The 23,531-nt window shown below is 42.0% G+C and overlaps 1 protein-coding gene across 3 annotated transcripts in view; it reads right to left on the bottom strand.

Annotated features, from left to right (window-relative positions):
* Window positions 1–391: 391 nt before the first annotated feature.
* The window catches only part of Dpy19l1 (dpy-19 like C-mannosyltransferase 1), a 110,308-nt gene continuing 87,168 nt past the window's right edge, over window positions 392–23,531 (bottom strand). For 2 of the 3 annotated variants that reach the window (XM_038322933.2, XM_042054773.1), the window contains exons 14-22: window positions 20,547–20,648; window positions 17,954–18,025; window positions 16,095–16,144; window positions 12,368–12,392; window positions 10,971–11,090; window positions 9,481–9,655; window positions 8,723–8,822; window positions 7,644–7,769; window positions 392–3,127 (exon numbers count right to left, since the gene is read on the bottom strand). In XM_038322933.2, the coding sequence (XP_038178861.1) occupies window positions 2,971–3,127; window positions 7,644–7,769; window positions 8,723–8,822; window positions 9,481–9,655; window positions 10,971–11,090; window positions 12,368–12,392; window positions 16,095–16,144; window positions 17,954–18,025; window positions 20,547–20,648 (927 nt within the window). In that variant the 3' untranslated portion in view covers window positions 392–2,970. The remainder of the gene's footprint in view (window positions 3,128–7,643; window positions 7,770–8,722; window positions 8,823–9,480; window positions 9,656–10,970; window positions 11,091–12,367; window positions 12,393–16,094; window positions 16,145–17,953; window positions 18,026–20,546; window positions 20,649–23,531) is intronic. The other variant, XM_038322932.2, reaches the window with a different exon arrangement.

Consider the following 23,531-nt stretch of genomic DNA (forward strand, 5'->3'; position numbering starts at 1 on the left):
AACTGTGTTAGGAAGTCATTTCTACATGGGTAAATACAACTAAACTACCTTCCCTCCAAGTAGGATAAACAATAATGCACAAATATATGGATAACAATTTGAGGAACTTTTATACCAAATTATCTGTGGTGTAATGTATACGAAAAGCTATCAACAGCTCTGTAATTATACCAACACTTGCTGAAAGAAACAATGGAACACATGTGGTTTTGACCATATACAATATAAAATTTTGGATGATTCTGCCACCCAGCATCAGCAATGGGCCCCTTGGTGACTATCCCTTCCCTTTCAATGAGGTCTACGAGATGATGCAGAGCCGTTCATGGCCATCTGAAATGAAAATGTGCATGGTCACAGTCAGGGTGCAAAGGAAAACAGCAGGCAAAGAAAACATTTTGCACATTTTTCATGTATTTTTTATTTAACATATATAATACATGTAAACAAGGGGCATAAAATTCATAAAAATACAATACTCCTATGCAGTCATCACTTCATTTCGGACACATTCTTTTATTTTCTCCTTAATGCTATTGGCCTACTTTAACAGCACACATTTATGTCAGGCATTTCAGAGGCTTATCTTTTTATGGAAGTATTACCCAGCTTTTTTAAAAATGTCACAATAATAACTATTTCAATTGCCTCCTGTCTTCCCTTACTTTCCTCACACTAAAGCAAAAATATTTGTAAATGCTAAAAATATGCAAAATACTGAGCTTTAATGCTGCATTGTCAGCTACACAGAATCTATTACTGTTCCATGTCGCCAGAAAAGTGCTTAAGTCACAGAGCACCGGCTGCTACTGGATGTGCTGGAGGCTAAATACGCAGTGGACCCCCAAGGCCTCTGTTCCAAGCTGACTTGCCTAAAATACAAGCAGAGCTTGCCGGTGGAGTTACATTAAGAAATACTGTTACAAAAGGCTTCTGCAGAAAACTAATTTAGACTGCTTTTAATGTTTCCCAGCATGTGAGCTGGTTCTAATAGTATTTTAATGTTTTGTTTCTCTGTACAGAATTTCCAATCATTACACATGAACTTATTATGAAGGGACTTGTTAGAGGGTAAGGATAGAAAAGAACTTTAAAAAGGTGATTTAAAAAAATCCTAACTGCTGCATACACACAGCAGTCACGTCAGAGTGCAGAAGGAGTGCAGACGTGCCGCCCTCACACCCACGCCTACTCTCTCCCCAACCTCAGGAGCCCTCTTTCCACTTCCTCGCAATCCTGCACCATCACTGAAATACTCCTAACCACCTTTCTCCAGCTGCCTCCCTCTGCTCTGAGTTGGAAAAAGCTTATGAAATAAAAAACTGAGCACTACACGAGGAAGCAGAGTCACAGTGTGCAACACTAGGAACGACAGTCCCTGGGCAGCTCCAGGGCGGGACAACCTGGGAGGCGAGGTTGGCTCTGGGGACACTGAGGCCACGCTCCTCAGTCTCACGTGCTGTCTTTGTAGGTGACCAACAGGAGCGAGCTAGTGCTTCCCCCAGACAAACTTGTCCTTGGCCTCTGGTAAGAAGGCAGGAAGAGAACAGCTCTTCTGCGGCTGCCAGGAGTGGGCACCGGAAACCATCCCTGAGGACTCAGGTCTCAAGGACAATCCACACTGAGGTTAATCAGCCTGTGGTTAATAAAGAGAAGACTGTAATTAAATGTGTAGTCAGCCATGGTCACAATTTGCTTAGAATTTAAAACCTGAAAACCATTTCTTACAACAGTGAAGATCCATGGTTTTGAAGAATCTCATTTCACACAAATTAACTTCTAAGAAACAAAATCTGTGTAAAAATTCAAAGCATGTTTGGAAATTTTTCAAAAAAAAAAAAGGAAGAAAAATAGGGAAGACTGAACATACTCATTCCTCAAACTGAATCTTTTATTTTAGGCAAAATTATAAGGCTTAAGGCTTTGTCTTATCAAAGACAGGCAATTTTGAAAGCAAAATAGAAAAACTCTTCATTTATCATTATTCATTTACATTTTGACAGAAAAGTTAGTTATGTTTTGTTTTATCTTAATAGCAAAAAAAACCTAAAAAAAAACTAAAAAGAAAAACTATCGTATACTATAGTCTACCATAGCTATGTCTCTATATATATTAGGCTCTAGATATTTGGGGTTGTCCAAAATAGCTTTTCTTACAACTGCAATTAATCATGAAAAAATTTTAAGTGAATTAAAAATATTAAAATATAATATTTGATTAATACTAAAAATGAGAAAAATACATATTTCCTAATTTTTTTAACCAAGAATAAGCACTTGCTAATCAACCTAAAGACAAGATAGCATTCATTTGAAAGCAAATGCCCATGTGGGAAGAGGCAGACGCCACGTGGCTCGGAACTAAAGGAGCTGTTCTTCCCATCATACCCAGGAGTCTGGGCAACAATGGGCAGGAAACACTTGATTCACAAGCGCCATACAGAACAAAAAGAGCACCCAGAAGTAAGAGGAACAGGTGATCCACAGGCCACTGACACCTGGACTAAGAGCTGAGATGTGCTGACAAGACTGGGGTACAGAATCACCCGAGTGTCCAAAGGTAAGACCAGGAAGTAAGTAAGAAGCGAGGCTAGGACAGCCCTGCACGGAAAAGCAGGCTCCCAGTTCAGGAGGACTGCACTTTCAGATCATCTTTGTCATGACCCGTGACGCATTTCTACACAGTGGCTTTGTTCACTGTAACACAAATATTTAAATGAAGTACAAGCATATACTCATTTGCATAGCAAATTTTAACAGGTGCACTGAAACAGTAACTAATTGATCTGGTGTAAGTCATTTTTACAATCAGAATGACAAATTGACCAAATAAAATAGTTTTCCATTTGAAAACAGTTACTTTAAAAGACTTGTAAAGGTTCTGTAATCTGAGTTAAAACGATACATGACTTAGTGGCAAAGCAGTAAAGCCATTACTGATGCGGTCTCTGTAGCCGGCGCGTGTTGCAGTCATTCTTTGATAACTTCTAGGACTTTGTAAACGCTGTTCTGGAACACTGTGGTGAAGTGAGGCTTGGAATCCTTCCCCAGGATGGTACACAGGGGTGTCTTCCCAGCATTGGCTGGATCCTCCACATCCCAGATTTCAGGCATGCTGCACCCAGGCCTAGAAGAGTAAATGCACGTTACAAACAATGCACGTTATCCAACCGCAGACAGCACAGAACACTGCCTATGTGCCTCGTCTCAGTTCAGCTCTCCTACTTACATTATAGTTTTTAAAATCTTGTAATAGTTACCTTTATTTTTGTAAGCTGCCATAGCCACCCTTTAGGACAAGGAAAGCACAGCAACAGGGTGCATGAGGACAGACCTACAGAACACATGCGCTCAGAGACTGGCTAAGACAGCGCAGAGCCCGGGACCTCTGTCTCTGCCACTTGTCAAGAGTGTGTTGTCATAGTTACTTCCCTCATTGGTTCCCATGTGCATAAGGGGGAAGATGTCGTACACTGGTTTGCAGTTGGCTCCCATGTGTGTAAAGGGGGAAGATGCCCATGGTTCTGGTTTGCCATGCAGAATGTGCAGATTGAGGGCAGTTGAGTATCTACACACCAGGTACAGTACACAAAAATAATAGTTATAAAGATGATAAAATTTGCTTAGTTCACAGGGAAGGTGTAGTCAGTATACTCTAAAATAAATTAATTTAAAGGAAAGCCTTACTGTGATTGTATGAGAGGGGCACATCAAAGAAACTGCCAATCACCCCCTCCATGGCTTTAACTGTAGGTGAAAGAGAAGAAAATATCTGGAGAGAAAAGCACTGGACTTGGCCAGGGATTTCTGTGAGAGGGGCAAGAGCAGCACGAGAAAGACTAGAAGAGCGACAGAGCTCGAGAGAGCGTAGAGAACAGAAGCTGAGGGAGAAGGCCAGGGTGCTAGTGTGGACTCCGACATGCACAGCAGGTGAGAAGGGAGCTGTGAGAAGACAGTGGGGACCTGCAGGCCCAGCATGGGCCTTGACACCCAACCGTGTGTGCATGACAACACTGCCATGGGTCCTTCTGACAGACCTGAGGGAAATGACTCCTTCTGGCAGATGGGAACCAGTTTCACAAGTGGAATGCTGGCTTTTTAGACTACTAAGATTCTCCTACAGTCCAGTTTGAACTCATTCTGGATACATGGACTTCCTGAGACCTGCAGTGGTAAGCTTACATCTTAGACGAATAATTAAACCTCAAATACAATGTACTTCTTACTCCCCTCAAAATCAGGGTCTCATTGTGTGGCCTTATAAATGCAACCCTCCGACCTCAGAGTCCAAGCCTTTGAGTTACAGGAAGACTAGGACTACCTGTGTGCCACCACGCCCAGTCAATAACACAGTTTATAAAGAGCAACAGAAGTAGCTGGGCATGGTGGCGCACACCTTTATTCCTAGTACTTGGGAGGCAGAGACAAGCAGATCTCTATGAGTTCTAGGACAGCATAGGTCTAATACTGAGCTCCAGTACAGCCAGGGCTACACAGACAGACCCTGTCACAAAAACAAAAACAAAACCTGGGATAAATAAGATTATCAAGTTATATTTTCCTACATAAGTCATCCAAATAATTTCAACATTTTAAATCAAGATCAGATTATGGACACAGTTGTTGTATTCTCCTGAAGTTCTTCTATTTTTACTTGCTTTAAAAGGTCTTAAGAAAAAAAAAAAGCTAGTGCTGGTGGCACAAGCCTATAATCCTGCCAACCTCTGGGATGAAGCAGGAACATCTTAAGTTCAAGGCTAGCCTGAGCAACTTACTGAAATGATATCTCAAAACAAGAAAATGGAAAAAGTGCTGCTTAAATAGCTTGTATGAGGCCCTGCATTCACTCCCCAGTATAAACAATAAAAAAGGAAAAAGAGAAAAAATAAAATTATAGAAAGTTGACCATGGCTATTTTGTTTGTCAAAGTCTTTCCCTCCCTCCCTCCTTCCTTCCTTTCCTCCTTTTTTTTTCTAATGGGAAGAAAGCATTTCTAGGAAGTCTAAGCTCCATTCATGCTGATCCTCTGTGACTTTCCGACCAAACATTCACCACTTGGCAGGTGCGTACATTAGCCTCGACTATCACTTCTCAGAGCACTGTTTACAACATCAGCATCTAACTATTCTGCTGGAGCTTTGATCCATGTTCCCACTCACATACAATATAGACAGGGCAGTTCTGGGTTGCCTTTAGGAAATTGGGGACATTATGGGATCCACAAAAATATAATTTGGCTATTTTCTAGATCTTATACACAAAGAGCCATTTGCACCTCTTCACAGCTGCTAGTTCTGACCTATGCATTACGGAAGATCTGTCTCATGGGTGCACACTTTGCTGCCGTAAACCAGCACCATACTTCTGTAATTGAAATGTTCACTGTGTCCAATACATAATAATATTTTACTTTGCTACCATCAGACTAACTGTCAAAGAACCTACCAGTGACAGTCCTCACATAGAGGTCCCAGTGCATCTTTCTGAATAGCTTCATTAATAATGAATGCTACAAGCATTATTTCTAATAGCCAGAACCTGGAAAAAACCTAGATGCCCCTCAACTCAAGAATGGATAAAGAAAATAGCACATTTACACATTAGAGTAAATGACATCTTGAAATCTGCGTGCAGGTAGATGGAACTAGAAAAAAAAATCCTGAGTGAGGTAACCCAGACCCAGAAAGATGAACATGGTGTGTACTCATTCATAAATGGATACTATCTATAAAGCAAAGACTACATGATCCTAGAGAAGCTAAGTAACAAGTTGGAACCCTAAGAAAAACACACACGACAAAGGGAAATAGACAAGACAGCCTGAGAAAATTGGGAGCATGGGGGTGAGAGGAGTAGGGAGGGCAGAAGGGGAAGAGGAGGGGAGAAGGGAAGGGGCAGGAAAACCTGAGGGAACAGGATAGTTGAGATGGAGGAAGGACAGAGATGAGAGCAAGGAAAGAGATATTTTGATTTAGGGAGCCATTATGGGGCTAGCAAGAAACCTGGCACTAGAGAAATTCCCAGGAATCCACAAGGATGGCCCCAGCTAAGACCCTAAGCAACAGAGGAAGGTGCCTGAACTGGCCTTGCCCTGTAGTCAGACTGATAAATATCTTAAATACCACAGAACCTTCATCCAGCAACTGGTGTAAACAGAGGCAGAGACCTGCATCAGAGCACTGGACTGAGCTCCCAAAGTCCAGATGAAGAGGGGGAGGAGAGAGAATATGAGCAAAGAGGTTAAGACCATGATGGGTTCACCCACTGAAACAGTTATCTGAGCTAATAGGAGCTCACCAACTCCAGCCAGACTGGGAAAGAAATAGTATAGGTCCAAACTAGTCCCTCTGAATGTGGTTGACATCTGTATGGCTGGGGCAGACTGTGGGGCCACTGGTAGTGGCACCAGGATTTATTGGTACTGCTTGTACTGGCTTTTTGAGAACCTATTTTCTTTGGATGGATACCTTGCTCAGCCTTGATATAGTAGGGAGGGCCTTGGACCTTCCCCAAAGCAATATGCCATACCCTCTCTGAGGAGTGGATGGGAGTGGGGTGGAGGGAATGGGAACTGGGATTTTTATGTAAAATGAAAAGAGATAGTTTGTTCTCTTTTAAAAAATAAATAAAATATATAAAAAACCCCGGATGCTACAGAGCTGAAGACCTAGAAGAGAGGTTCTCAACCTATGGGTCTCATGACCCTATGAGAGCTGCTGAATGATTAGTTCACAGGGTTACCTAAGACCATCAGAAAACACAGATATTTATATTACATTTCTTAACAGTAGTAAAATTATACCTATGAAGAAGCAACAACATAATTTTATTTTTTTAGTACATGAGGAACTGTACTAAAGGGGAGCAGCAGTAGGAAGGTTGAGAAGCACTGACCTAAAACAATACAGCTGGGGTTTTGGTTTCTGCCCTTAAGCTCACGCGCACATCAAGGCTGAACTGTTAGCACACTTGGACTGGAGAACGTGACAACTCAGAGTTCAAAACCTACTCTGAGTTTTCCAGAGATCAGCATCCTAGGGCAAAGTGAAGGGGCAAAGAGCTGGCTTATGAGCCCCATCTGCCTCTGTAGCCCCTACTACTTTATTCTGCAAGTCTCCCCAGTGACCAGTACCATCTTTCAATAGCATTTGTAATGCAGGACATGGTGCTGTATGTCCATTAACCCTGGATCCCCAGAAGGCTAAATTAAAAACATCAGTTACAGACAGTTCAGGACCAGGATGGACAACAGGGTAACACCTGTTATCAAAAGAAAAAGCATCAGTGAGAATCTGCATAAGTCCTCTTGAATATAAATACTTTTAACTTTATTCTAATTAGAATTAAAGGCAGTTTTATTTGAAAATGTCAGTTTATAAAAACTCATCTACAATTACGTATTTAAAAATGGGTATTTTTAGTTTAAGGCAATATATACATGCATATCACTATTTAAAAGCATATTTCTAAAATGAGTAAAAAGGTCTAGTTTAAATTATTATGTATAGGCTTTTGACTCACACTTTTGAAATGTTTTATTTTATATATATTATATCATGCACTACTAATAGAACTCTTGCTATGAGCCTACACTAACTTTTCACTCTTTTGATTATAAGCTATTAATTGTATGAAATACTCACTTGGATCTTCTTATACACCATGACTCTTCTAGAATGTAGTAATTCACTTTTAATTTCATCAATTCCTTTTTCACATCTTCAGCTGCTTTTCGGCTATACATCGAATACACAATTTTTGTTCTGGCTCTTCAAGAAAAAAAATAAGTAGGCAAATTTTTTTCAAGATTAAAAGGAAACTATCAACATTATCGGGAAGCAAGCAAGGGATGGGAACAAGCACACTCCAGAGCAGGAAGGAGGTGTGAGCACCTTGGAGAAGCTGGGGTGAGATTACAACTGGAAGCGGACACAGCCTCTAATGCAAGCCACATTTCCAAACTCAGTCTCCCTGTGGTTCACCTGTTTCTCATTGTCAGCAGACAGGGCTGAGAACGAACATGCCAACACCGCTGGAAAGGGGCAACAGCTCAGCCCACAAATCCCACTTGACTTCTACATTTAAGAAAAACTCACTCTATGAAGTTCCTTTGGAAATTAGCTCATTGAAATTGATTTTTTTTAATGAAAAGCATTTTATTTATAAAATGTATATTTCATCATTATGCAAAACAATATACTAATAGCATTAATCTGATCATTTAGAAAATGAATACTTTATCTCTTCTAGAAAGTGTATTGATATTAAATCTTCACCTCTTCTAGGAGAATATAAGGCATCATTTATGGGAAAAACAAGCCTTATCCCATCAGAAAATATCTAAACTCATCACAGCAAACAGCTTCATGACAGCAGAACAGAAATCCCACAGAATGACGCTCCTACGACTCCTCAGATTTCAAGAGAAAAGCCTTAAGCCGGAGTGCCAGACAAAGCGGAGGATGGCATGAGGAGCCTGGCTATCTTGGACAACTGCTCAGACTGCTTTTCTTTCTGCTGACTAGGAAACAGCACAAAGACAACAGCTTTACTGGAGCCCCAAGGGTTTTTAGCCCAGCTGTCTTATTTCAGCATCTTCTTCCCTCCCATGAATGACTCTGAAATGCCCCGTTGACCCCGTGTGCTGTGAAACACTCCGCTTTGGTGGGTTCCTCACTCACTATCTGGATGAAGCCCTTTCCCCATGCACCTGTGCACTAACCTCAGCCCTGCATCTTCATAATGTGGGTGGTTCACCACGGGCCGGAGAGCAGAGAGTTTCACACTTGCCATGGTGGGCATGGCGCCTGCAAATACTGCATCTGGAAGCAATGGCATGGTCTAGCATCACACTGGGCAGCACCAGTAGGGGTTCCCATCAAGACAGCCCAGCTATTTCACACATAACACAGCTGGCTAGGGCCCAGGGAGGTTCACAAGTTAAAGATTCAATGCCAGCAGCAGAATGAAGCTATGAGGCTGACAGAGTACAGATCTGCAGCCAGGTTTGGGGAGCAGGTTATCAGCACTGGAGAGCGCTCATCGCCTTCCCTTTCTTTCCCTTTCATTCTCTAGTACACTGGAGAACAGTATCCAACTGACTGGAAAGTTTGAAAGACACTTTAAGAGTCAACCACTTCATACTGGGACAGTAAGTTTCCATAGGGACACATGGATTAAACGGCAGGTCACCAGTAAGAGGGAATGGGAAGGCTAATATTGAAATTCTATTAAAGAAGGAAACATAACAAAATCATGCTAAATATAGCACCTACAACTTTGGAGAACTTTTATAGATTTAAATTTCTGGAAACGGCAAAATAAATTACAAAGGTTATTATACAGCATCCCCCTGCAAGTCATGTAGCCAGTAGTGACAGCTCCTTTAAACCCTGGGTAGGATTTTGTGGTGACATAAAATTATGGAGGAAAAAGAATCCTAGCGAGCTAAAAAGCAGCAGGTGTTGCTGCTCTTTTTACCTGGCTTTGTGCTGTATCTGATCCATTCTATGAGCTCCTCTTGAGGTAAATTGCTGAACTCCCCTACAATGTTCCACTGGGTTTGCAGGTTTGCTGAGCCTTGAATCGACATCGCTGCTAACACAGCGAACACAACAGTACCAGGGTGAACTTTGCCAAAGAGCCACCCAAAGAGCTGAAATCAAAGTGAAACACTGGTCACTGGCAGTGCAAAGCAGTGTGTTCCAGTAAGAAAACCATCCTGAGGAAGAACTCAACATCTGCTGTGGTCCCACGTATGGACTGTTTAAAATAAAATTTTAATGATCATGGCTGTGGGAGGGGCCAGAGGTTAGAGACAACCTCTGTGGAGTCAATTCTCTCTTTCCACTTTAGGTGAATTCCAGGGACTGAGCTCGGCATCAATACCTTTACCCACTGTGTCATCTTACTGGTCCAGAGAGCAGTCCTTCAGCATCCAAACAATTCTACCCAAGAGGGACACAGCTTCAGAAGCACTGCAGGAAGAGCCAGGTCACCTGCTTCATTTACAAGGCCCAGTCAAAGAAAAATGAGCACCCGTTTCTAAGTGCGTCCAGGACAGGCTAGGGACACAGCTCAGGAGCCTGGGTTTGGTCTCCAGCATCACAGCAGGAGCAAGCTTAAGCCAGTGCAGAGTCCTAAATTCGGAACATGGTGCGATGGGAGTCAAAATGGAGGACCTGCCACCAACTTTCTTTCCTGTCCCAACCCAGCCTAAAGGGAGGAAAATGAGGGAGCTGGGTCCCCTCTAACACAGTTCACACTTGGAGATGGGAGCCTGGAGCCCAGAAAAGCAGCGCAGTAAGCAACAGCCTGTCCACTGTTCTCTTCTCGGGCGTTTCCTGACTAACCGGGCGCTGGATCTCAAGCCTCTGGGGAGCAGATACACAGTTTGATTTCCAGAGCTGGCGCTCAGTAAATGCTCCTTGCAGGTAACATAGGTGATGCTTTTGCACCGCCCCTTTGCTGACTGTCGGGCAGCAGCACCACAGAGGAACAAACATCTCTACCCATAATTATATGACAAATAGTGAATTACACGCGGAATAGTCAAGGATGATTAAACTTCAGAGCAAAATCGGGCACGTCCATACAAATGCACACACAACCAAAAAACATTCCAAAACTTGACTCTGAATAAGACAATATAATATGAAACATAACTTGAAATCCACTTTTAGAAATTATGATATAAAGATTTAAAACTTTCTATAGTTGAGCTGTACTTTCTATCGATGCCTGTAGTGATAACAGATGAAGCCAGGGTGCACTGATTTGTACTTGTTTGCCAAAGACAGTGTCACAAAGTAGAAGAGCCGACATGAGCAGCTTGGGCCATTAGGTTAGGAAGCTGCAACAGAACCAGAGAGCTCCAGTGGCCAGGAGCTACAGAAGCCCTTCGGCCAGCACTATCTTAGGAACACTGAGTAGCTAAAGCTGAGCTAGAACTCAACATCACCACACGTTACCTGTCTGGAGCAGATCAAGGATGCCATGACACACATGTGTGGTGTCAGGAAAAGCTTCAGTCTCATGATCAGAACCCCGAGGGCTGTGTATGCCAACAGCTGCAGAGCATGGTAAACCAACTGAAGGGAGGGAAGACAAGGGCTCATTTCTACCATTTGCCAAATTAGGAACATACTGTTAATCTGGACATGCAGAAATGATTTCTTAAATGATTCTTCCTATGTGGTATTTTTATTAATTCTTTGAGAATTTCAAAGAAGGCATTCTGACCACAATCATTCTCGACACTTCCCCTAGGTCCTCTCATCTATGTCCCCAAACTCTCCATACCTTAAACTTTGTGTTCTCCTTTAAATAAACAAACAAAAACAAAAAACCCAGAGTCCATTTATGCTTCCCACACATACACACATCCTCCCTTCCCCCTCCCTCCTCCACCCTCTCATGGTTGCAGACCATCCACTGGAACACTGTGGACCTACTAAATCTTAAAAAAAAAACTGATCCTCCCTCCCTTAAAAGCCACCAGCTCTCCATAGAGCCTCAGTTAGGGGTGAAGGCTCACAGGCCCCACCAGCCCATGCTAGAGTGCAGACTGAAGACAGTCTTGTGCAGCTGACAGGTCACGAGTGGGACAGTCCTGTCGTCTCCAGAAGCAGGTCCAGTCCTCCTTGACCCCTGAATCTTACACTCCCCATCCCCCATCTTGGGAGCTGGGCTTGGTAGGGGGAGGGGCCATACAGACACCACATGAGGGGCTGAGCATTCTCCTGATATTTAGTCTCTGCACTTTGGTGAGACTGAGACCTGCCTCAATCTATGGGCATAAGAAACTGTTAAAATGTGCTTGCAGGTGGCACCATTTTAACAACCTGAATTGAGAGAGCTACTGAATCAGGCATTTGTGCAATTGTGCTCATAGTCCAGCCTGCAGTTAATACAGCCGGATTTCTGGATCCATCTTGTTTCTGCTATCAAACCAAGGCACGGAAGTGGTCAGGGGAATGAAGGTCACTGCCACCCAACCACAGTGCTCTGTCCTGGGCTGTGTAGAAGCTGCTCAACTCAGAAAGGTGGGAACAGAAGCCAGCTACAGCTCTGAAGCTTCAGGACAAGGTGGGCGGAAAAAATGTGGCACTCCACCAAGCAAAAACACCTTGTACTTGTGCCTCACTGGGTTCCAGAAACTATTACTGTAAGGCTTATTCACAGACCAAAGTCTATCATTTCAGCAAAAGAGGTACCCAATCAGCCTGTAACATTCCCACACAAACAATGTAGATACATTAATGATAAATGCCAAGAAACTCAGATACTAGCTCTACAAAACAAAGTCCATATAATATATTATATATATATACATACAATATATATTATATATATGTTAAATATTTACCTCTCCGTGATCAAATTGGTGTTTTCTGAAATGGGAAAAAAAAAAAACAAAAAAAAAAACGACTCATTACTGAGGCACTCGCTCCCTTTATTTGTGCTTTTATCTACACATGAGCTTTTAACAATTTCTATAATATTCCTCCCACACACATATAAGTAAATCAAAATAACTAAAAGTTTTATCCCAATACTAGTATACAACCATGTAAGACAGTTTATTTGAAAATAACAATGTGTGTCTGACCTGGTACACATTTACTATGGCAATAATCATATGACGTACACACCAGCTCACTTGAGGTCTTAAGTGAAGAATTCTCCTCAGACTTAGCCCATGCACCTGCGTCATCCCCTGGTGAACCCTGAGCTCTTTGTGCTAGTGTTGCACCAGAGATGGCAGGGACACAGCAGCTGCATGCACAGTCTTCTCAGCAGACAACAAATCTGCCCTTGGCTTTGCTTGAACGCTCTCCTTTTTTTTTCCTGGATATGTGCTTAGAGACTGACAAGTCCCGCCTTCAGCTTTCCCTGCCCATCATCAGTTCTCACGGTAGCAAGAAGAGCAGTTATAAAAAAGGCCAGCCAGCTACCTACTCCATTGCTTCAAAGTCTAAAATGGACGCAGTTCCTCTGCAATGCTGACTCCCAGTTCATCATCTGCAACGCAGCTTCTCCAGGGCCCCACTTTTCTTCCCGCACAGCTACCTCCTCCTTGTTCTCTCCTGAGTGCAGTGACCTGGTCACAGGCTAGCTGACCCCTCAGGCCACCAGGAAAGCTTGTGTCATACACCAGTGCCCACCCCATGGTCATGCCTACCACACTGCCCTTCTCAGAGGAGACAGAATTCACACTTGTATTTTGCATATCACTTCACTTGCCCTTCCACATTAAAATGAGACAGACCTGCAAAAAACCAGGGTATGGATCTATGGATCTACCCATCCACCTATTCAAGTTCCTTGAGTACTGAACACTCAGGAGATGGAGGGGCGACAAAACAAAACAATCCTTATCCTCTCAGTTTACATATAAGTCAAAGGGAAAAGAAGGGGTGAGATAAGACTCTGTCTCACAGTGACCAGGACTGCAGACATGAGTGCCCCGAGAGGCACCTACTCTTCAGGCTCACCACCCCTGAGTGATATCTGAGCAGGCTCAGAGATGGGAGAGACCGGGGGTCCCAGTGGGCAAAAAGCAGACAGATCAAAAAGTCCAGTGTAGGGAGGTTCTGCTGGGCCAGCCATGAAGACAGTGCTCGGAGAGGAGAGGCAAAGACTAAGAGAGGAGTGGTTGATGTGAGGTGAGGGTTAGAGGTGAAGTCAGGGAGGCAATCGTGATAGGGAGCTAAGTGTGGGAAGAGATAACCATAAGTCTGGATAGAATTTTAAATAAGATAATAACAAGATCTGCATACTATTAGTATATGGACCTACAAGCAGAACCAAAGCTTATGGCTTCCAGGACAAGATGCTGAGGGATGGAGGGGTCTGATAGAAAAGACAGCACTGGAAACTTTCTGACAGAGAGAATTCCGAGCTGTTCCCAAGGCTTGAACACAGATGAACATCTGTACTCAAGATGTACCCCAGTGATCATCTTCACCAACCTAGCAGAACACAATCTAATTTGGGAATCTAGTCTCAAAAGATGTGGATGCAAAGATTTCAACAAATACACTGTTCAAGTGTGAAGAGGTGGAATATCCCTTCTTCATTCATTCCAAGCAAAAACTCACTCTCCATTTCCTGAACATGCCCCGCCCCCACAGTATTAAAAGGCTACATTCGCCCCACAGATGACATGGAAGCCAAGCCCAGTACTCCCGTCAGCCAAGCCTGCACCCAGGATGACCTCCAGGCTGAGGCAGTTTCTACATGGGCCATGGCTACTCTCCTCTATTTTCAGGGATTGAATAGAGCACTTAATGGTGATCACATCCAAATTAAAACGTACCTCTTTTTCTTCCCTGCTCTAGTTTATAATGGCATGGCTTTTGTTCCATTTTCAGAGATGTAAACTATAGTTCTAACTTTGAGGCTTCTTTAAATGCTTCTAAAAAAATTACCTCAGATGAATAGAAATTTTGACATTCTATACTAGAAACATTTCCCCTTTCCTGCCTATCCACGCAGGGACAAGCAAGGCACAGTTATAGCTAACTATTTCTAAATGACACAAAAGACTTTGCCGTGTGTTCGCAGAGCTCTGGAGCTAAGGGAATGGTAGAAAGGGGAGGATACTCAAGTTATAAAAGAAAATGCACGCACACACAGCTTAACAGCATGGCTGTTATATATGTATACTGTTTGGCTTTTGAAAAAAAACGCTGTACGACTGAACTATTCTCGTAAAGATGGTAAACACTTCACTTTATACCTGGACCATAATTTCATTCTGTACTAAGACATACTTTGACCATGCTAACTTTCTACATTACACACAACACCATGCTAAGCATCCTTTGACCAGTCTCCATCCACGTGAACACTTCCACAGCAAGTACCTGTACTCAGGGAACTGCAGACTTGAAGAGCAGGCCCACTGTATAGCTTCCTGCCTCAGCCAACTATAGTCCATTTCTCCCAGTTGTGCAAGCACTGAATATTAGCAATCATTACTAATCTGGTAAGTAGAAAGACTTTCATTTTGTTCAAAATGTCTCCATCACCAAGACTGTAGGGCTTTCTGAGCCTCTAGGTGTCAGGTGTAAATACTTACCCTTTCACCCCAACACCACTCTTTCCCATTGGCTATGGAAAGAGCCAAGATACAGGGAATGCAGGAAACCAATTATGGGCAAAGGGCTCAACTCTTGCAAAGCCCAGAGTCAGGGACAACTTACCATCGTTAAAGTGCACAAGAAGGTCCTAGGGGCATAAGTGTGGTGGAGAGGGAAAAGGTCAACTCACTCTTCTTTTGGTTCCCTTTTCTGTGTCTTCAATTCACTTTCTAGTGTGCCTGAACACTTTCCTATTAATTTCTCTAGGTTCTTTATATGTCCTTGGCTGTCATCAATCTTGAGTCACATATCATGAATATTTGCTGTAACTGTCCTTTTCCATTCATAATACTTCTAGCAACTTCTAAAAAAAAAGTACTTCTGGCTGATGATGTCAACCTTCCCTGCATGTAAGTGCTGCATCCTGATGAAAAGACCTGTCACTTCTTCAATTACAGTATACTCTCTTTGTCAATTTCTAGGTACATTTGTAGGTACCTATGTTTCAAAATTGCTTAATAGGGAAGTTAAGTAAAAAAAATGAGGAATGAATCTAGTTTTATATTTTATTTCTCAAATATGAGAATCTATTGTCCTCCATACAGAATAACCAATTTTTCTGCTGAACTGGCAGAGTCATGTCCTCCTAGGAGAGAGGATGTGGGTGTCACGGTCAGACTTCTCTGGGTGAGCTCTGATGAATGCACACAGAGAGGAAGGGGAATGGTGCCAATGGAAAACACCACGTAAAAGTGTAAAACATGAGCCGGGCGATGGTGGCGCACGCCTTTAATCCCAGCACTCGTGAGGCAGAGGCAGGCGGATCTCTGAGTTTGAAGCCAGCCTGGTCTACAAGAGCTAGTTCCAGGACAGGCTCTAGAAACTACAGGGAAACCCTGTCTCGAAAAACCAAAAAAAAAAAAAAAAGTGTAAAACATGTAAGCACACAAGTAAATACTGCAATAAACAGTCAATAAGTGGAAGTAAGAAAATTAAGTGCATATTTACCTTAGATGTGTCTGTTGTTTGGCCATGACACCCCAAATATCACTAATAATCTGAAAATGGATTTTAAAGACTTTAGAAGAGCTGTTATAAAGAAAACAGATATCAAGACTCTTAACAGAAATATAAGAAGTACGAAGATAAGAGACAACTCAGAAAATAATAATTTCAACATTATCTGTATTACCACAGCCCTTGATGGTGATACTTTAAGCATCCTGTTAGGAAAATTACAATGCCCCATTTAGGATGTGGGCAAAAGGCTCAAAAGGATGAAATGACCTTCCTGAGGGGACAAACATTAAGAAGCACTGCTGGTCCTGACACTCCCGTTCCTCCCCTAACATGGAGGTGGTGGAACTGGCTCCCTGAATCAGACACAGAACTGCCGAAGTGGCTCAGACACAGCAGCTTGCACATGCCCCAGTTAAACCCTTGGAGGAACCACTGGGCTGCTGCCCAGACTCTAATACTCTCCTGATTGGTCTTAACATTTCCGGCCAAAAATCCTATCAATGACCATATTTCCAAGGTACCAAAAAGAATATAGTCATAGTTTCCAAATGGTGGGTTTTTAAATATTTGAAAATAATTACCCAGCTTCTACTTGAATTATTTGTTCTTCAAACTAAACAGTGCGGCTTCATTCATCTGACCTATTATATTCCATCACATCTTGCCATCAAAGCTGCAGTTTTTTTTTTTTTTTGTTCTGTTTTACTGAGCAGAGTCTCATCTTACTGTGCAGCTCTAGCTGGCCTAGAACTCACTACACAGACCAGAACAGTCTAGAATCCACAGATATCCACCTGCCTCTGCCTCCCAGGTGCAAAGATTAAAGGTGTAAGCTATCATGCCTGGTCACTGCAGTCTTTGAACAGGTTCTTGACGGTCAATATCTGGTCAATTTTTAGGATAATTATGTATGAATCACAGGGCATCCCAAGTGCAGAGAGGGTACAGAACCTGGCACACAACAAAACTGAGTAAAGTGACAGAAGCCGAAACATTCGGAGTCCAAAGCTGAGTGCCAGCAGGTGTCTGCAGGAGGGGCTAAGACCGAGTCTAGTGTGGCAATGGGCACAAAGGGAGCTGCTAACTTCCTTCATCTTCCAAGGCAGTGTCTGTTTACTCCATGGGTCACTGGCTGAATGACACATCCCAATATGCTATGGGGAGTACGAAGCACAGGACAAATACAATGTGACCAGTAATCACAGAACAGAACATCCCACAGAGGAATACACTGTGTTAGCACAAATCACTAGAGATCAATAAACTGCGAGGCTTTGGCATCTCTTCTTCAATTGCACGCTAAGCTCATCTCTTAGGTCTCATGTAGTTACAGCCTTCAAAAGCTACTTAAGAAACAGTTTTACGCCGGCTTTTCTTCCTAGAAGACTGGTATTTCTCTGGCCTGGTTTACACAAGGGCTTAGAATTTCATTATCAAAGGAAACTTGGAGCCTAAACATGTTATCCACTTCATCAATACACTGCACTTTCCCAATTCCTCTTTTTTATTAATAATAAATCTCATTCAAAAGTAACAGAAAATATAAAAAGTTAAATATTAAATATTTTAGAAATATTACTCAACATTAAAATCCAGTCAATAATAGACATGACTTCTAAAATGCATGATCAGAACCTAAACTGTTCTTTCCTGGGTCTATTTAGGCTAGCAGGGAGCAGAGTATCTTTAAGATCTGTAAGCACTCACCAAAGGCCATCAGTAAGAAATACAGAATGTTTCAAAACCTCAGTACAAAACTATCCTATTACTGTGTAGCCAAATACTTGTAACTACTATGCAGAAACAAGAGCACATTTAGTAGGAGAAGCGCCCTGTGGCCCGCGCACCTTTCTGACGACCGCAGCAAACACGATGAGGACAACAGGAAGCAGCAGCGTCTTTGTGTACCGCAGTGGGGTCTAAAATTGAAGGGCATTTGTTAGAGGAGATGTTTTAGTCAAACAAAACTACTTTTCAAATGATGAAATGGGTGAATTCCTAGAAGCATAAGTAGAGAAACACAAACATTCATCAGCCAAAGAGGCCAACCTATCCACTGACTCCCATCACTGAAGCTAAAGCACGTTTCCATAGAAACACATTTCACCGATGCTGAGTTGAAAACACTAAAAATACAGTTTGCAAAACTCGCGTGAAAGACAACTATAGATTCTTCTCTTCACACACTATTTGTCTAACTGAAGACTCACTAGTCATCCCAAGCACGCAGTGATTATTTACGGGGAAGAAGCTACCGTATACATTTTTTTGTTTTTTTTTTTTACCGTATACATTTTATGTATATTCTTAGCCACTGCATTTCTTTCTCTAACACACAAATATACATGATAAATTTATAGAAATGTATTTAGTCCACTGCATTTCTTTCTCTAACACACAAATATACACGATAGATTTATAGAAATGTATTTAGTCCACTGCATTTCCTTCTCTAACACACAAATATACACGATAGATTTATAGAAATGTATTTAGTCCGCTGCATTTCCTTCTCTAACACACAAATATACACGATAGATTTATAGAAATGTATTTAGTCCGCTGCATTTCCTTCTCTAACACACAAATATACACGATAGATTTATAGAAATGTATTTAGTCCACTGCATTTCCTTCTCTAACACACAAATATACACGATAGATTTATAGAAATGTATTTAGTCCGCTGCATTTCCTTCTCTAACACACAAATATACACGATAGATTTATAGAAATGTATTTAGTCCACTGCATTTCCTTCTCTAACACACAAATATACACGATAGATTTATAGAAATGTATTTAGTCCGCTGCATTTCCTTCTCTAACACACAAATATACACGATAGATTTATAGAAATGTATTTAGTAACACAGTCCTGTGAATTTCTCAATCATGTCCCACTCGAGGCCCAGTCAGGATGTTGCTCTTTGACTTTTGTGAGTAAATCACAGGGAAGGTCTTCTTCTTTACTCCACTACACATTTTAAGCATTTTTCCAGGTCAGTTTGGAATTGTTTTACACTCCCTCAATTGGCAGACACTCAGCTGCTTGGCAGCACTGTCCCTAAATCCAGACACACATGGAGACAGGAATATATACAAGATTCTGACTTTTTGTTTAAGCTGAATGGAGTCATGTCATGCCTCAGTACACAATATTATCTCACTAGATGGGCAACGACCACTCGTGGGTTACAGAAGCAAGCATGATGATCTCTGTAGTCTCCAGGCCTCCTACAATATATCAGTTCTCTGCTTATCTTCACCTCTATTTCTGTTACCACTTTGATGAAGGAGTCTAGATTTCCTCTAAACCGGTATCTGAAGACATTTTTCCTTTGATTTTTCTCACTATCATTTGTTTAGTTTGTATCAGTTATATGAATCAATTGCATAAATAGGATAAATGAGGGCCAAGATGCAGTTGAAGTCATCAAGGTACACTTGACTAAGAACAGATAAGTCTACACTGAAGGCTGCTGGCCTGGCACTCGGGACATAGAATTACCAGAGTGGGAGTACTGGAGCAACGAATATGTCAATAAAGTAATGGTCAGTTTAGTGCATTCCTACAGATATAGACTTAGAGGAAAATGTATCACGTGTAAACAGCACTAAAGGAATTCAACATGGATGGTGCTTCTGAGGCTAATATAAACATGCTTGTTGAAACAAACTACCTCAAGAAGTATTGAAATAATATTTCACTTAAGAGATCAAAGTACTTTAGTATGTGAAATCTCATTTTATCTTCGCAATATCTGTTTGCAGCATACTACTAGAAGCCAGTAGACTGTAACACAACGAAAAAGATGTGTTTGTTCAAGACCATTCATTCCCACTGCAAGATGCTGTCCCACAAACCGCTACCCACTCTCAGGCTTTCCCATAAACATCAAATATCTGAATCAAATTTTCAAAAGAGAAATGTCAGCTATGAAAAACTTGTGCTTAATGATATTTAAATGCAATGAGATCATTCAAATATCCACACAGCAAGTGGAAGCGTACGAGTCTGAGAGCCTGACTGAACTGTGTAATGCTGTCTCTGAAAAGAGGCTACTGGAAATGCCTGTGTGCACTCATCCCAGTGCTGTGGGTATTCTGAATGCATATTTCCAGATTATCAACACGGAAAAGGTCATAAATAACTACAAAATGGGAAGGCTTGCATTAAGCTACTAGGCCTTTTCCTCTAAGCTGAGTGTGGACCTGAAGCAGCAGGGCTTTTCGAGACAGGGTTTCTCTGCAGCTTTAGAGCCTGTCCTGGAGCTAGCTTTTGTAGACCAGGCTGGTCTCGAACTCACAGAGATCCACCTGCCTCTGCCTCCTGAGTGCTGGGATTAAAGGCGTGTGCCACCACTGCCCAGCTTAGGGAATGCTTTATGAAAAAGAAAGGGGTTGAAGTCCAGGGAAGAGCGCTGGATCAGAGCTTACCTCCCTTTCCATGAAGTCAAACTCTGCCGCACAAGTATATAGTAAGGTATCAAAATCCTTGTAACTAAAGAATTTTGACGTTAGTAAGTTCCCAATATGAGCCTAGAAAGAAATCAAGTCAGGAATCATTATACTAAACCAAACATCACAATTATGCATTACATTTTAATCTTAACAGTATCTAAAAATAGTTTTTGCTGTATGAAAAAGTTCATTGTTCCAAATCTGGGCTTTTATGTTAAAGAAAGTTCTGTTCTGTTCCTCCAACCTCACAGCTGCGTCCCCTGTTCTGCCAGCAAGTGACAGCTCCCAAAGCTTCCTACCAATGTCTACTACCACCCACTCAAAGCCCAAGGCTTTTACCCCTGAGTTTTTCTATTCGTGGTGCTAAACCTGGAAAAAAACAGTTCCCAGCCCCACCTTGCTCTCCTCCAGGAGGAATGAGCCTAGGAACTCTTAAGATTTCTGACAACCACATAAGAAGCCAGGTCTGGAGTACAGAGGGGAGGCTGAGTCCGAATGTGGGAAGGGACTTAGCAGACAGTTTAAAGGCAGCAGGCATGGGAGGAACTGGCATAAAAGGCACCTTCTGACAGACAGGAAGGGTGTGCAGTCCCACTCTATAAATGAGAAAGAAAAGCTTGAGGACATAAGATGTTCACTAAACTTTCAAGTTAACTATTATCTAAAACAGCAAAGCCTAGGAGAAGGGACGACTTTGCCTATGGCCTTGGACCACAGGAGCTGGTGAGAGTGGAGCAGAAAGGATGGGGGACTGTGATGAAGCACAGCTGGCGGAGAGAAGAGGCAGGCGGATATACTGAGGAAGCTGGAAGAGTGGTTATGTGGCCCCTGAAACAGCCCAAGGAAACAAATCCCAAATAAAATGAAGAAAAATTTCCTACCAAAAGGCAACTGCCATTTACATAAAGAGCTTAAATTATCTAACTAGAGGGCAGATACTCAAACTGACTTAAGGGAACAAATACAATATTATGTTGTCTACAAGATAAACCACACCAAAGCATAAAAGAAAATAACATAAGTTTGAAACAAAAACCTAGGGTTACAGCCATGGCATCTCACAGAACTAAGTCCAAGGGCTGGGGAGATTCAGGAAAAGGAACTTGCCATACAAACTGATGAACAGAGTGTGGTCCTAGACCACAGTGGAAAGAAAGAATCCCCCCACCCCTGCCGCTTCCCCGAAACGCACTAATGAAATATAAAATTCAAGACAAAACCACACAGAGATTCAGGAAAACCTGTGAAAAGACAATACTATGTGCTGCGGAGTGACGAGCACAGCTGGCGACACATCCTGCATGTGGACCACCACAGAGATGCACGTGTGTGCCTATGAATCCGACAGCCTCAGAGGAGACAGAGAAGAGAAGATTCAACATAAATTAGCACAATATAATTAGTCCATAAATAAAGACTATAAACTTTACAGGAAGAACACACACATTTTCCTTAAGCACAGTAAAAAAATTAAGTATTTATATGTAGCATGTCATAACAGCATGCTGAAATTTCATATAAATTTTTTAATCATAAAAGCAGTAAAACTAGAAAATATCTGGGAATGGCTTCAGCAGTCCTTCTGACTGGAAACTAAATAGGCCAAAATTCAATGACCTTTAGATCACGCAGAAAGTCACAAAAAGCAAATTTATAAGGTATACAAAAAGCACTACTTTCAGGAATCATTAAGACAAATTTACCAGAAAATAAGAGTGGTAAAAGCAAAAGGGTCACACATTTTCCTACGTGCTCGATCTTACAAATAGACTCTATAAAGTTAATCACAAAAGAAGAGTGGTTAAAAAGGGTGGTGGGAGAGGACGAAGTGAGGAGAGGTGGTCAGAGGACACATAGTTACGGTTAGGTAAGAATAACCAGCAGACCTGCTGCACATAGGTGACTGCCACCAGTGACCCTTTTGCATTCCACTGCTAAATGCAGAGAATGGATGTGAAGGACTCTAGCCACAAAACAACAATAGCAACAATAGCTGCGAAGTTATTTGAAGAAAGACTGCGTTCTAGCATTCCACCATGCACGAAAGCTTCCCCACACGACGCTGTACATGGTATACACACACAATGTTTCCTGTCAAGTTAGAAAAGTTGAAAACTTAATTGTCTAACAATAAAAGACCATTCCCGATATATGTACATATATAAAACTTGCATGTGCAATTTGAAAGCATGCGCCACTTGGTCACAAACAAAGAATGTGCAAAGCAGCCCTGAGCACACCGTCAAAGCTTCAGCCAGATGGCTAAGTTCCTAAGGAAGTTGAGTTAGGACTGAAACCCTCCTCACACTGAAAATCCTGAGTGCTGTAGGCTTCAGTGTTGCTCTTTGCCTACATTTAAGGGAGAAATGTCAGCTTTATTCAAATGCTCTCTGAAAGTAGGAGACTGAACTCGTCTTCAAAAGTACAGGAAGTTACCACTGTCCTGAAGACAAAATCATTACAAGTAAGGAAAACTATGATTAATACCTTTCATGATTAAAAGTAAATATCTTTAAAATACTAGCCAACCAAACTCAACACTATTAAGAAAGAACAAGATTATGGAATAATCTTTTGGGACACTATGAAGATGTGTCTTTGCTAAGGTACCTTCTGATTGGTTTAATAAAAGAGCTGACTGGCTGGTAGCTAGGGAGGAAGTATAGGTGGGACAGCCAGACAGAGGATGCTTGGAGGAAGAAGGGCAGAGTCTCGGGAGACAGAAGGAGACACAGAACAAGCAGGATGGGAAGTGTGGACATGAGGTAATGAGCCCAAGGGCAGCACCCAGATGAAAAGAAATGAGATATTCTAAGAGCTAGCTAAAAACAAGCCTAAGCTAATGGCCGGACATTTATAATTAATAATGAGTCTCTGAGTGAGTATTTGGGAGCAGGTACGAGGACACAGAGAAACTCCACCTATGGAATAATACACGGAGCAAATGAGATTGGCTTCAGA

Source organism: Arvicola amphibius, chromosome 3 (genome assembly GCF_903992535.2).
Source record: "Arvicola amphibius chromosome 3, mArvAmp1.2, whole genome shotgun sequence".
Lineage (NCBI taxonomy): Eukaryota > Metazoa > Chordata > Mammalia > Rodentia > Cricetidae > Arvicola > Arvicola amphibius.